The sequence below is a fragment of the Vicugna pacos genome, chromosome 11 (assembly GCF_048564905.1).
Source record: "Vicugna pacos chromosome 11, VicPac4, whole genome shotgun sequence".
Classification (NCBI taxonomy): Eukaryota; Metazoa; Chordata; class Mammalia; order Artiodactyla; family Camelidae; genus Vicugna; species Vicugna pacos.
In genome coordinates, this window is record NC_132997.1 from 63,697,399 (window position 1) to 63,713,270 (window position 15,872).

The 15,872-nt window shown below is 35.7% G+C and overlaps 1 protein-coding gene across 4 annotated transcripts in view; it reads left to right on the forward strand.

The window, feature by feature from the left end:
• LOC116282436 (protocadherin-15-like) overlaps positions 1-12,777 on the forward strand; it is a 504,558-nt gene extending 491,781 nt beyond the window's left edge. For all 4 annotated transcript variants that reach the window (XM_072971517.1, XM_072971514.1, XM_072971516.1 and 1 more), the window contains one exon: positions 12,723-12,777. In XM_072971517.1, coding sequence (XP_072827618.1) covers positions 12,723-12,743 — 21 coding nt within the window. In that variant the 3' untranslated portion in view covers positions 12,744-12,777. The remainder of the gene's footprint in view (positions 1-12,722) is intronic.
• Positions 12,778-15,872: the final 3,095 nt, after the last annotated feature.

Sequence of the window (15,872 nt, forward strand, 5' to 3'; positions counted from 1 at the left end):
CCTTACTGGAAGGAGAGGGACAGGAACAATTGTATTGGAACTATTTAAACCTTAGAGTGCCAGCCAAATCAGGGTCCTGGCTGCTTTACAACAGCTATGGAATGGAATTCAGATGGACTTTGGAACAACTGGTTCAGACTAATTCTCAGAAACTGGATAAATACACAGACAATGCTGAGCCAAGGGGACAAGAAAATGATTTGAAGTCATGGTTTGAAAACTATGATTGTACAAAAATGGATAGATTCACAGTCAAAACAATATTCCTATTTAGGTGAGAAATTAGGCAGCCCATCCTAAATGCCCTTTATGGATTTAAAGTCAAGATATTGTGGGCTTACAGCAAATTTGAGAAGTGAAAGATGACTGTGTCTTCACAATACGAAAGCAGCTGTCAACAGAGAATGCTGCAGCTGATTCAATGAAAATGTTTCCTGGTGCTTGTCAGGGCACATTGCAGAACCAGGTGTGAACTGGTTAAGTATTACAGAACATCCTGTGCTTCTAGGGAGGTGGAGGAGGTTAAAGAGATGCACAATGCATGCAGCTAGGGTGGTGAGGGGAGGTTGGTTTTTCATCTGAAGCAGTGATGGCATTGAGAATGTACTTGCCACCATCCTTTGCCACCATCCTTTTCCCTCCATTGTCAAAATCACTAAACTTGGAAGAGAAGAAGATTAAATTTTTATGTTGACATTTCACTTTCATTTTAGTTGCCAATTACTTATCTCTTAGATTTATAGCAAAGGAGTTAACCAGACTCTGCCTTACACACTGCTACTTGCAAGTAGAGTTGCACACACTCCTAGTAAAACAAGCCTTACTCTCACTGAAAGAAAAATCTGAAGTATCTAATGCTTCTTTACAAATATTAAAGGTTTAAACAAAGTGTGATATGATAAACTTTTTTTTTTTTTTGACATCCAAGTGTTTGGAACCCTCCCGTTTTGCCTATTTAGCTTCATTCTTCTCTTTTCATTCTCTAAAGAGAGCAAGGTCCAAACTGGCAGGAATTTTTTTGCAAGGAGAACAACTAGAGTAGAAGATGAGTTAATTCTATAGAACAGCTCAAAGAGGACCAGAAGCCCAAATGAGGGGCTGCACAAGATGCTGGGAAGAGAGGAAACTGAGGGGACAAGATGGGAAGTCATCAGGCAGCCTGGATGACAGCGTTCTACTGGGGTAAAGTGAAACAGGTTGAGGGTGCAACCAAGAGCTTGAAGGTGCGAGGAATATGTAGTAGGTGGAAAAAAAATGTTTCAATATAGTTGCCATAGACAGAGTCCTTAGCTCATGTCAATGTTTGGGAGAAATGTTATCACAAGATTGAAACCCTTAGCTAGGTCTGTCCTTAGGGCCTTGTTTCCTTCAATGTGTCAAAACAAGGATACAGTTTAAGATAATTGTCTCTCAGCTCTATGGTAAGTATATTTTAGTTATTTCAAATAAGACACATAGGGTTGCCTACCTCATTTACATGTTAAATATAAACTTGAAATATAGGGTACATTGTTAGATATTAAGCTCTTGAAAAATTGAATAGTGTTTTACTCATGAAAATAATAGAGAAAGGAGGATCTGGTATATATGCCCTATGGTAGGAATAATTCTAAGGGTTTGGTTTTAAACAATTACTTTCTGAAGGCACTTTTCCCCCACCTCCATTTGGCATTGTCTTACTGCTAAAGGAAATAGCATTTGTCTGTGATAGCTTTCAGCAACAATCCTAGAATTCTATCTGAAATATGGAAAAATTAATAAAATTTAAAAGAAATAAAAGAAAGGATGCCTTTATGCAGCAGACTGTACACTTACAGAATATAACAACTCTAACAATAGAAGTTCCATACAGACTAAGGTAAATTAATAGATGGCTGTACAAGCTTATGAAGCATTAAGACCAACACTTTGTATGGAGTTATAGAAGATCATCAGCATTGACATAAAACAAATGACCTTTACCTCAATATGACGGTTTTATTTTTCTGGATAAACCAAAAAAATATGCCCCTTTGTTTTATGATTTTTGTAACATCCTAACTTGATTCTTAACTGCTGAAATATTCGATCTTTTTATAAGACATTAGTAGTCCTCTGGCTTGATTGCTGTGGTGTCCTGTAGCCTCCAGTCACGATTACAAGTTTGTCATTCTGTTCTTTACTTGTCTTAGTCATCAAGTCATTGTGAGTTATTTCTAGTGAAGGGTGTACACATTAATAAGGAAACAGAATTTTTCATAAATTATGAAGGAGTTAAATAAAACCACCCAAAAATACATTTGTCAATATTAGACCTAAGTTGGTGTAAAAGAAATCACGTCCAATTCCTCATGTATTTGAATCCTCTTATAATAGTGACTAAGAGGATTGTCCTAATAGAAAACAATTTGGCTCTGATCATTACTGCTGGAGCTATGTAAGCAACAATGCATTCTACTTCTTTTCATTTGTGCCAAAGTATCATTTTCTAAAAATCAGCAGCTGCAAACTTCTCCATATGTAACTGTGAAACAAGTAAACTGAAACGTGTCTAAGCATTAAGAGAACTGTTTCTTATCTTACGTTACGTAAAATTATATTGGCGTTTAATCATTTATGAGCTTCCTTTTCACTTGTTGACCATATAGCACTCAGTATGCAATTGTATTGCTGGAGCTAATGGAATGATCGTAAAACAAGGGACAGGAGAAGTACACAAAGCAGACGGAATGCAAAGAGGCCTGCAGGCTAGGGTATTTTAAGTAGGGAAAACACTCTTGAAGTTAGCGGCCTTTCATTTACAGTTTAAGTTTCAGAATGCTAATGTCATTAATGATGATGGAATGATTAAATCATGTAAAGTAACCCCTGGTGCCTAAGGAAATGAAAAAGACACTGAAAATTCTATTCTAACTGTATTTGGCCTTTTTATTTAAATCCTTTATTTTAATCTGACATTTAATGGAAATAAATTTGAATTATGTGGAATTAAATTACGTCACAGACACTTAATCCCAAACAATGCTGTTATAATGAACCACTTTTCTGTAGAGAAAATATCTTAATCCTAAATCTCTAGGGCAAACAGTTGAAGCTAGTGTTGATTTCATTTGCACAGACGGCTGGAAAATGGGCCATGGGCCTTAGTGGACAACAAAGAATGGGCCTGTCTGGTACAAAGAGGGAGGGCCTGTTAGGTTCTCTCCACTTGTAACCATGTAGAAAAGATCCTTCAAAAAAAAATGTTTTTTCAGAATAGGAAATTCTGTGTATTAAAGATGAGTCATTCTAATTTAAATTTTGATTCTTTCTATGAGCCAAACAAAACACATCTATGCGATTTATACAATGGTCTGCAGGCCACCAGTATTTTGACTCCTAAACTAGTCAGCTAAGATGAGAGAAGTGAATTTGGATGATGTAGAAGACAGCAGTCCTTCTGCACAGGGGGAGGGACATCCATAAAGTGACATTTTGTTGTAAAGGAGTAAGGGGAATTGGTTTTGAGCTTTCTCTGCATATCCACCACACATTTAGGTTGTATAAATCTGAGTTTAATTGAGGAGAAAGTCTCTGATGAAAATTTAGGAACTCGGGGATAGGAGGAGCACCAAAGTTCAATTACTGGTTTTAGGATCAAGCTCCTGGACTTTCTGTCTACAACCGCTCTTCCCTGTCTCCTGTGGACTTAGATTCCACCATTTCCCTGCCCTCAAAGACTCTTGCCCGAATTCCCCCTTTTTATGGATGGTATTTTCACTTCTGTTCGTGATCAAACATCAGCTGCTGCATTATTGATCTTTGTTGCTGAGGCAGTAGGGTTTGGTTTCCTTCTGTTAGGACACTGGAAATCTGACACAGACCACTACTAAACTTTTGACTAGAGGATAGTAATCAACAGTGTAAAAGTTGTCAGCAATTACTAAATGGAAATCAGTAACCCCCAGATGATTTGAATCATTTCTTGGGCTTAAAATATCTCCTACAGCAGTTTTCAAAACAAATGTTCAAATGCCACATATTTCCTATTGGAATTGCTAATGTAATTCAATTAAATATGCTTATAAGCATGCCATGTGGATTGATAAATATGAAGGTACGTAGTATCCCTTCATCTATTGCTACTTCATAAAACTGGAAGCTGCACTGAAGCTAGATTTTATATTCATATCAGGTGATACACTTTAAGCAAATAGTAATATAGTTATTCCTTCAAATAAGAATGAATCTCTTAATTGTACTTAATAATAAAAGGTGTGGGAAACTCTCTTTGCTATGCACCACTTAAGTACATTCAGCTTGGTTAAAATTCATATGGATTTATTTAAATAGTTTTACTATATTAGCCTGTCTCCACGTTCTTTTTAACCTACCCAAACCACTTGCCACTGGTGACCAGAGGCAAGGTTTTTTGTTTGTTTGCTTGTTTGTTTAGTATCCATGTTCATTTGTGTTTTCTAGATTCTGCATTTTATCTGACAGTAATTCTTAGTTCTCAAGTGCTGGCTGCTTAGCACTGAAACTTTATTAACTCAGGGCATCTCAGAAATAAGGTTCTTCCCATTATAAGAACATTAAACAATCTCCTCTCACCTGTTCTTGCTTTTGCTGGTATTCTTTGCTTTGCTTCTTTGCCTTTGAAAATGTACTAGTCTACAAAACTGATTTGAATTGTCAGACCTGTGCGTTGTTGAGAGGGTTGATTCTTAAGATGATTTTGAGTAGGAAAGGAATAACTACCAGTCAAAGTGTACTAGGAAAACTAGAAAATAAGCAAAACTAATCCTCCTAATGGCAGGCACAAGACCTCTAGGGAGAAAAAAAAAAGTAAAGCAGAGTCAGAGAACAGAGAGTGACAGGCCAGTGGGGAGGCAGTGGTGCTATTTCAGGTGTTTCTCTAAGGAGAGCATGTTTGAGCAGAGCCCTGAACAAAGTTGACTAAAGATATGAGCCACACATTTAGCCAGGAAACTTACACTGCAGATAGAGGAAAATTCAAATTCAAAGGCTATGAGGAAGAATATGCTGGTAAATTTAAGGTATGGCAAAAATGGGCTGGAGAAAGTACGAGATAGCAAATGTGGTTGAAGGAGAGAAGGTGGATGTTGACTGAATATATGTAGATTAATCAGAATTATTTTTTGGTTTCAAGTCAGTTGATAGTAATTTCATCTAGCAAGTTATAGCTTACTAACAATAATTCTTCCTGTCCCTTACTCAATACCCTATTTTGTATGCTTCCAAATTCAAATAGACAACTCAGTGTGTATGTATCTTTATAATTTTAGATAATTTTACCCTTTAAACAACCTGTTATGCCAAAAAAAAAAATCAGAAAATATGTTAATTCACTCAATTTGACTCGGTGGTATCACTGCCTCATTTAACACACAATAAGGACTGCTGCAATCATTTGAAAGGTCAGTGTGAGCATGATGGTTACCATAAATACTGAGTGTCTGAAAATTTGATAGTGTGGCACCATCAAAATTATAACCAGTGATCTGTATTGTATTACATTGTATTCAAAACATCATTAATAAAAATGCGGGGATTCAAGGCTAGTGGAATCACATTTCAGAAAAATCTTTGCAAACTTGTTCACTTTGCTTAATAACGTGGCCATCTTTATAAAAGCATGTTTTGGTGAAGATGTTGATTGATGTGCTTGGTTTTATCTTAATACTTTCAGACAGGCAGGATGTGGGCATTATTACTAAGGAACTAGCAACCCACTGATCTCTACAGTGCTCATTTACTGTCCTTAAAAGTGGTGTTTTAGGGATGTGAAGACTCTCATCGACAAGGGTCAGACTAAAGGTTATACCTGAATTAAAAATAGTGAATGATTTAAATGCTACCTTTGAAAATTGCCCCAAGTCTTAGAGTTTAAGGTTTCTTTGTAGTGAATACATTTTATGGAACACGTTTTATGTCATAAGCGAAGCTTTTTGTTCTAATTTTGTATTACTGATGACCAGTTCATACCTCTAGATTTCCATCCTGCAAGGAGTAGCAAATATGAAAGTGAGTGTTTCATTTATATTATTTGCATATTCTTTTGACACCTTGAGTCTTGATGTCTCTTAAATGTTCTTCAGTGAATAGGGTCTTGTCAGTTAATACCATTTGTCCTTTGAACTCTATCATACATCCCAAGAGATTATTATTTATTTGATTTCAGTTTGTTTCAAAAATCAGCTAAATCTCAAAAAATATGTTCTCTATACTTTTTAATTCCCCACCATATGCTACTTCCTGCTTTTCTTTAGTTGATACAAAACAATGAAAATTGATACCTGAATTTAAGTAAATAACCAGCAATTTAAAATTGAAAATTATCTTCCTACATAATCCTAATTAACATGCTAACTTTGTATATTTTTATTTGGAAATCCCCATTTTGTATATAAAAACGTTTATCATTGTAGGCGAATGAAGCACCGATAGATACTGCAAAAACATTCTGACAACAATTTTTTAGAAAGTTTCAGAGATCATCTGCTGGGCTTCAGTTTTATAAAAAGCATGCTACTTAAATTAGTATCTTTGAAGTGTTGTGTTGTATTTTAAGTATCAGTATGAATTTACCATTCTCCTCAATGGTATGTCTATCTATAACCTGAAATTTTTAAATTGGCTATTAGTTAAAATAAAGGCTCTAGGAAGAGGTACCTTTATTCTGTGACACAGTCATTTAGAGATGGCTCAGATTCCTGGTATGTGACATATCTTCTGTAGATTCTATAAATACAATTATATGCCTTACTCATGTAATATTAACAGTCACTGAGAAAAGTAGAACCACTGTAAATACAGAGAAATCAGCTGGCCTATAAATACAGATCCATGCTCTAAAGAAAAGGTAGGATGGAAGGCAAACATGTAAGTCTGGCTAATATTCCTTCCGCCAACAACTGAGGGTACTTTTATCTCAATGGGAAATACACATTAGGATCACTACATTCGATTCCAAGTTTTGTGAAGACAAAGGCTATCTGCTGTGAGTCATTAATCTAATCCCAGAATATAGTGAAATGCCTGGTGTGAAGCAGGCATTCAAAAACTGTTGTTTGACTTGAGTAAATCATTAACATGAACCCCACAAACACAGCTACCACCCGAGTTAAATGACACATATCTGTCTATTTAGAATAGTTTGAAGTGTTAAGATTTATCAGTGTAATCAATTCACTGTCCACATAAGGTATCAGTTTATAAATTTCAAGTGGTTTTTGCCTGCATGACAGTGCCTGCAGTGATGCAAATTTTTGTTCAATAGTATTTTCTGAAATAGGAAATATTTATAATATTTAAAATATGGATTGCTCATATATATATGCACATATGTAACCATGCTAAGTTTTACTTTCAATCTAGAAAAACTAAATCTGGTTTGTAAATATTTTAAAAGTCCCATAATGGCATCTTAAAGTGTGAAATATACTTATGCATACGTACTTTTTTACTTTTTGCATATTTAAAAGTGTTTTATAAAATAATCTGATCTAAAATAATCTGATCTGAAAATATCTATCAATCTAATGATTTATAAATTTTCACTACTAATCTAGTGATTTTGTATGATATCAAAGTATCTATGTAAAACTGTCTAATTCTAGGAAAGTGTTATGTTTCATTTTTCAAGTCTATTAGCCTTTTATAGTTTCTCTAAGAAACTAGAAATAAACTCAAAAATGTTTAGAATGCATCAGTTTGCCATGTGAGTTTACAGTTCATTAAATGAGAAAAAAATTCATTTGCAATTTGATTTTTCTAGTTATTTTTCAAATAAAAGTTTTAAGTCTAGAAATAACTGATTTTCAATAACCTATTTCTTCAGTAAAATAAGATTAAATGTAAATAAGATCTTTGTGGAACAGCAATATATGATCTATATAGAAAGGGGATATACACATATAATCTACAAGTGTCACTTGCATACATACATACCATACCAGATATGTTTGTGCCATATTTAAAAGGAATGCTTTAAGATATTCAAGCTATATGATAGGGTTCCTGAATCCTTGAATATTACAGGTAAAGGAAAAGTACTCTATATATTAATAGTTTTAGTATTCTGCTTTAAATGCACATGATGAAAACCATCTCATTGATGAAGAAAAGTTTAGAGAACAAAAAGCCTAGAAAGGAATTTTCTGGGTAAAAAAATTTTAAATAGTAAAAACAAAGGTTCACCTGGAATTAGGAAACTAACGGACCTGGAGGGATTTTGCCCATTGATATTGATTAGCTAGCAAGTATTAGTTCGTCTGTACACTCACAATAATATTTACCATGATGTAACTTCTTAAAAGAGGTGGTTATAATCTATTCTTGGCTTTAAAATTTGTTTGAACCTGCAGCCAGACTCCAAGACCTGGCTCTGCCTGTATGTCCAGCACTAGCTCCAGGACCTGGCTTCACTCACTAGTAGGTGGGCAACCCTGACCCACCCACCAGTGAGCCAGCACTAGCCCCAGAGCCCCCTGACTAGGCCCAGCAAACCAGCAGCCTCCACACAAGGCGTAGTCTGACAACCAACCAGATTCGGGGCCCGATCATGCCTGAAAGACTGCCCACATAGTCAGCCCATGACACAGAAGGACCCATGCAGCCCTCATAGAGGGAACTTATAGACAAGAGGGGAGAGTGCTGCTGGGACCCAAAGGATGTCCCCTAGAGAAGGCGACTTTTCCAAAGTCAAGAAATGTAACTACCCTACCAGATACATAAAAACACTAATAGCAACTTATGCACAATGAGGCAGCAGAGGCACATGTTTCAGAGGAAGGAGCAAGATAGAACCCCAAAAAACATGTGCAGTGGAGATAGGCAATCTAACCAAGAAAGAGTTCATGGTAATGATCATAAAGATGATCAAAGAACTCAGAAGAATGGGTACAGAGTGAGAAGTTAAAGTTTTTAAACAAAAAATTAGAAAATATAAAGAGCCACCAAACAGATGAAGACTACAGTAACTGAAATGAAAAATACACTAGATGGGAACAACAGTAGAATGATACAGAGGAATGCATCAGAAAACTGGAAGACAATAGTGGAAATCATTAACACTAAGCACGAAAAGGGGGGGGGGTGACAACAATTTGAGAGGCTTCTGGGATAACATCAAGCACAGTAATATTTGCATTATAGGGGGTCCCAGAGGGAGAAGAGAAAAGGTACCAAGAACATATTTGAAGACAAAATAACTGAAAGCTTTCCTAACCTGAGAAAGGAAACAGTAACCCAAATCCAGGAAGCCCAGTGACTCCCACAGAAGATTAACCCAAAGAGGAACATTTCAAAAGACAATTAAAATGACAAAATTTGAGAAAATATCAAAAGTAGCAAGAGAAAAACAACAAGTAACACACAAAGGGACACCCATAAGGCTATCAGCTGATTTTTCAGTAGAAACTCTTCATGCCAGATGGGAGTGGCATGATATATTTAAATGATGGAAGGGTAAAACCTACAGTCCAGAATACTCTACCCAGCAAGGCTCTCATTCATTTTTGATGGGGAGAGCAAAAGCTTTACAGACCAACAAAAGCTACAAGAGCTCAGCACCACCAAACCAGCTTTACAAAAAATGTTAAAGGAATTTCTATAGGCAAAGAAAGAGACCACAACTATGAACAAAAGTTATGACATGGAAAAAAAAAACAACTCACCAGTACAGGCAAAAATAGAGTAAAAGTAGGAAGTCATCCGTGCACAAAGCTAGTAAAAAGGTTTAAAGACAAAAGTAAAATCTATATCCAAAATAAGCAGTTAAGAAGTACAAAACAATTAGATGTAATATATGATATCAAAAGCAGTAATCATGAGAGGGAACTACAAATGCAGGATTTTTAAAACACATTTTAAATTACAAGATCAGCAACTTAAATCATATATATATATACACACACACACACACACACACACGTATACATATATATACACATACACATATATAGACTGCTATGTAAAAACTTCATGGTAATCACACCCAAAAATCTAATATATATATGCACCCAAAAAAGAAAAGGAATCCAAATACTCAAGATAAACATCAAATCACAAGAGAATAAAAGGAAGAAAGACCCACAGAAACAAATTCAAAATAATTAACAAAATGTCAATCACACAGATATCAATAATTACCTTAAATGTAAATGGACTAAGTGCTCCAATCAAAACACAGAGTGGTTCAATGGATACAGAAACAAGAATTCTATATATGCTGCTGACAAAAGATTCAAAGTGAGGGGACAGAAAAAGGTACTCTATGCAAGTCAAGAGAAACCAGAAGTAGGAATACTTGTATCACACAAAATACACTGTAATATAAAGAATGTAACAAGAGACAAAGGACACTACATAATGATCAAGTGATAAATCCAAAAAGATATAACTGTAATTATCCATGCATCCAACAGAGGCTTGCCAAAATGTGTAAGTCAAACATTAACAAATATAAAGAGAGAAATCATCTGGAACACAGTAGTGGAATTTAACATCCCACTTACATCAATGGATAGATCATCCAGACAGAAAATCAATAAGGAATACACAACCTTAAATGACTCATTAGATCAGATTTATTTAATTGATATATATGGAGAGCATTCCACCTGAAAACAGCAGAATACACAATCTTTAAGTGCACCTGGCACATTCTCCAGAATAGATCACATGCTAAGCTATAAAAGAAACCTTGGTATATTTAAGAAACATTGAAATAACTTCAAGCCCCTTGTCCATCCACAACACTATGAGACTAGAAATCAATAAGAAAGCTGTAAAAAACAAACATGTGGAGGCTAAACAATATGCTACTAAACCAATGGATCACCAAAGAAATCAAAAAATGCATGGAGACAAATGAAAATGAAAACAAGTGACCCAAAACCTGTGGAACACAGCATAGGCAGTTCTAAGAGGGGAATTGAGAGCAATAGTCTTACCTCAAGAAACACGAAAAACCTCCAAACAATCTAACCTTACAACTAATGAAACTAGAAAAAGAACACAGAAAGCTCAGTTAGTAGAAACAACAATGATCAGAACAGGAAGAAATGAAATAGAGACTAAATAGAGAAGATAAGTGAAAATAAAAGCTGATTCTTTAAAAAAAAAAACAAAATCAAGTAACTTTTAGTCAGACTAATCAAGAAAAATAAGGGAGAGGGCTCTAATCAGTAAGATTAGAAATGAAAAAGAAGTTACAACCCACATCTCAGAAAGACAGAGGATAGTAAGACACTACTATGAGCAACTATGCACCAATAAAATGGACAACTTAAAAGAAATGGGCAAATTCTTAGAAATGTACAATCTCCCAAGACTAAACCAGGAAGAAATAGAAAATACGAACAGGCCAGTTACCAGCAATGAAATTGAATCAGTAAAAAAAAAAAAAAAAATCCCAACAAACGAAAGTCTAAGACCAGATGTTTTCACAGGTGAATTCTACCCAACATTTAGAGAAGCATTAACAATTCTACTCCTGAATATACATCAAAAAAACACGTTAATTTGAAAAGATACGTGCACCCCAGTATTCACAGCAGCATTATTTACAACTGCCAAGATATGGAAGAGACCTAAGTGTCCATTAACAAATGAATGGATAAAGATGTGGTGGTGTGTGTATATATAGAATATAAAGCCACAGAAAAACAAAATTTTGCCATTTTCAACAACATGGATGGACTTGGAAGATATTATGCTAACTGAAGTAAGTCCGACAGAAAGCCAAAAACTGTATATCACTTATACATGGAATTAAAAAAGAAAAAAAAAAAGACTAGTGAATACAATGAAGAAGCAGACTCACAGATACAGAGAACTAGTTGTTACCAGTAGGGAGAGGGAAGGGGGAGGGACAGATCGGGGGTGGGGGCTAAAAAGGTACAAACTATTAGGTATAAAATAAACTACAAGGATATATAGTAAACCATAGGCAATATAGCCAATATTTTATAATAACTAGAAATAGTGTAACCTTTAAAAATCATAATTATGTTGTACACCTGTAAACTTAAATATTGTATATCACCTATACTTCAATTTCTAAAAAGTCATTTGAAAACACTCTAAGGAAAAATTTAAGCCCTCCCATACTTTACCTATAATTTTATAACATTTTTGTATGAGTCTATAGACTTGTGTTAAACACTGGTATTAAAAAATAGATTCTTTGTGCCCAAGATAATAGCACTATAAAATCATTTATACCTGAGATAATAGCACTATAAAATCAATGGTATCTTAAAAAGTGAAGCTTTATATGTATTTGGGTATTTAACTCTCAATCACAAACCAAGGAGATTTAAGTCCCTTTCACATTTCAGGTGATCACCTCATAAGGATTATATACAATGTGACTTTGTGTATACAAACTGAACGTTACCAGTTGGGGTTTGTTTTGACATAGGAAGGCAAGCTACAGTAATCAATACGGAAGAACATATTTCTCATAGGAAATAGACTTTATGAAACTGTAGGAGCTGGTGAGGAAATCTGTGAAAGAATGTCACATCTGCAACTAGAGGCATGGAGAATCTGCAGGTAGTCTAGGCTCACTATTGGGTAGAAAAACTGGAATGAAGCAGAGGAAAGCTTGGAAAGAACTGGTGCTCATGGGAGGCCAAATGGGAATCCATGAAGACAAAAGTGGGAACTCACGTATGTCACCACATTTAATGATTCAAGTGACCTATAAAAGCAACTGATGCTCTTTGCCACAGCTCCACAGGTATCTGGCCTAGGACTCAGAAGCTGAAGGAGGAGACCCAGTGGCACCTGGAGGGGCTGCATGTCTGACAACTTCCTCATGCTAACAAGATCAGCAGGTCATCTGCAGCATGCATGAATGGCAGCAGGAATGGTATTTATATCAACCTTCAGTTAAGCTGGCTGCTGTTTCATTAAGCCAACTGCAACAGCAAAAATTCTTTCAAAATTCAGTTCCAGTATAATTCACCCTTCAAGCTGACATCAGTACATTGCTTTTAAAATCATGTTTCTATCCCAAATAAAACCCAAATAGAAGTCTAATATGATTCATCTATCCTTCTAGCCAAGTACACCAACGCTTTCCACAAAATAGATAAACTCAACTAAGTCAATTTATTCACTTTTGAGAGGTGTTCATTTCTCTTCTGAGACATTTTTCACCTCTTAAGTATCATGTCACTTAAATAGTTATAAAGGTTAACTACTACTCACATATCTAAAGTTTAACTACTATTAACACATCTTATGTTAGATGGTAGAGAAATGGGAAAGATGAAGATTTAATATTTTTCAAATATATTCGTATCAAAATAAGGAAGAAATACTCATAGATATTACAGTCCTCATTTCTACACCCAGTCACATGGTCATAGCTGATTTGTAACTTATTCCTTGTAGTACCCCTTCTACTGATACCTTTGCTTGCAACAGGCACCTTAATTGGTCATGGTTCCTTGCCTGGTAGAATAACCCAAAACTTTATTCCTGAAGAATCTGTGCCATTATAAACTCTACCTATATTAGACAATTGTAGTTTTCCATCAACTGTCATCACAAGAGAGTACTAAGAGTACCGCCAGGTGATGTCCTACTATTCAGGCAAGGAGTAACTGGAGAAATGGGCTGATGTCCCCAAAACCAGTCATCTTGCCCATCTGATGATGTCACTCTTCAATTAGAATCTACATGCGACACAACTATCTTCAGACTCCACACCCAGCTTAAGAGAGTTGACGTACATCTTCAGACCTCCTTGTCACAAGCACACCAATTTTTTCATTTCAACCCCAGACTATCTTATCAAACCATTAGGTGCTCCTAATGAATCAGTGTAGATGTGTACTTTGACTATCTCTCCTTTCAAGAAAAATAAAGAACTCGATATGTTTTTCGAAGTTCTGACTTTCAGGGTTTGCCTTTACCACCATCCTCAGGGCTACTCTTGGATATGTTGGTGTACTTGTCCACTTTCAGGTGGTACTAGCATTTCGTACAGAATGCTCTCTCAAACAGGCAGTTTTTTTTAAAAAAAATTCTTCAGCCAACTGAATGCAAGGGACTATGCTACGTGAGGCCACAGATGCTGGTTAAGACAGAATAGCAAGTGTGGCAGGGTGGGGACTATGGTTGTGAGCAACTTTTGCAATTTACATCTGCCTCAAAAACCTGCTTGAATCCAATTTTTCATACCACCACTTCTGTTTGGTGATGGAAAGCTTCTGTGCACATCTAACTTTATTGGGTGGGTCACACAACACCTTCCTGGTGATGGGCTGCTCAGGTCTTCTAGGAACTTGATAACCTGTTGACTCATTTAACTAGGGTCCAGTGGCAAGCCTGAAGCTCTCTCAAAATAACAGTGTTCTGCGTAGGATGGCAGAACTTGATTATAAACATCTAAGGTTCTGTCCTATAAATTACCTATAGGGACCTGCCAAAAGGGTATCTATCAAGGATAACACTATTGAATCTGCTGGTACAAATACACCACATGGGGATACTTTTGAGCAAAAGGGACCATTAGTATAAAATTATCCCAGGAATACAGACAAACTGAGATTATCATAAGCAAACCAGAATGTTTGGTATCCCTGGATTACATTTGAGATGGAATTTTCAGGCATTCATAACCCCAATTTGTAATATTTGTTTAAAATCTTAGTAAGGTACACACTATTATTTTCTAGTTTTAATGGTTATGAGGGATCTGCAGAAAGACAGGAAAAGTGAGGAAAAAATTAAATCTAAAAAATAGGAAGAATACTCCCTCACACTATACAGAAAAATAAACTCAAAATAGCTTAAAGACTTAAGCATAAAACAAGACACTATAAACCTCTTATAAGAAAACATAGGCAAAATATTCTCTGACATGAATCTTAGCAATGTTCTCCTAAGGCTGTCTGCACAGGCAATAAAAATAAAAGCAAAAATAAACAAATGGGACCTAATTAAACTTATAAGCTTTTGCACACCAAAGGAAACCATAAGCAAAACAAAAAGACCACCATGGAATGGGAGAAAATACTTTCAACAGATAAGACTGACAAGGGCTTAATTTCCAGAATGTATAAACAGCTGATACAACTTAACATAAATACAAACAGCCCAATCCAAAAATGGGCAGCAGACCTAAACAAGTAGTTCTCCAAGGAAGACACACAAATGGCCAATAGGCACATGAAAAACCGTTCAATGTCACTAATTATCAGAGAAATGCAAATCAAAACTACAATGAGGTTATCACCTCACACCTGTTAGAATGGCCATCATTCAAAAGTCCACAAACAATAAATGCTGGAGAGGGTGTGGAGAAAAAGGAACCCTCCTACACTCTTGGTGGGAATGTAGTTTGGTGCAGTCATTATGGAAAACAGTATGGAGGTTCCTCAAAAGACTAAAAATAGACTTATCATATGATCCAGCAATCCCACTCCTAGGCATATATCCAGAGGAAACCTTAATTCAAAAAGATACATGCACCTCAATGTTCATAGCAGCACTATTTAATTTACAATAGCCAAGACATGGAAACAACCTAAATATCCATTGACAGATGACTAGATAAAGAAGCTGTGGTATATTTACACAATGGAATACTACTCAGCCATAAAAAATAATAAAATAATGTCACTTGCAGCAACATGGATGAACCTGGAGAATGTCATTCTAAGTAAGCCAGAAAGAGAAAGAAAAATACCATATGACATCACTCATATGTGGAATCAAAAAAAAAAAAAAACAGAAACAGACTTACAGACATAGAAAACCACAGGTTACCGGAGTGGGGGGGAGTGACTGGGAAGGGATAAATTGGGAGTTCGAGATTTGCATATACTAACATATATAAAATAGATAAACAACAAGTTCATAATGTATAG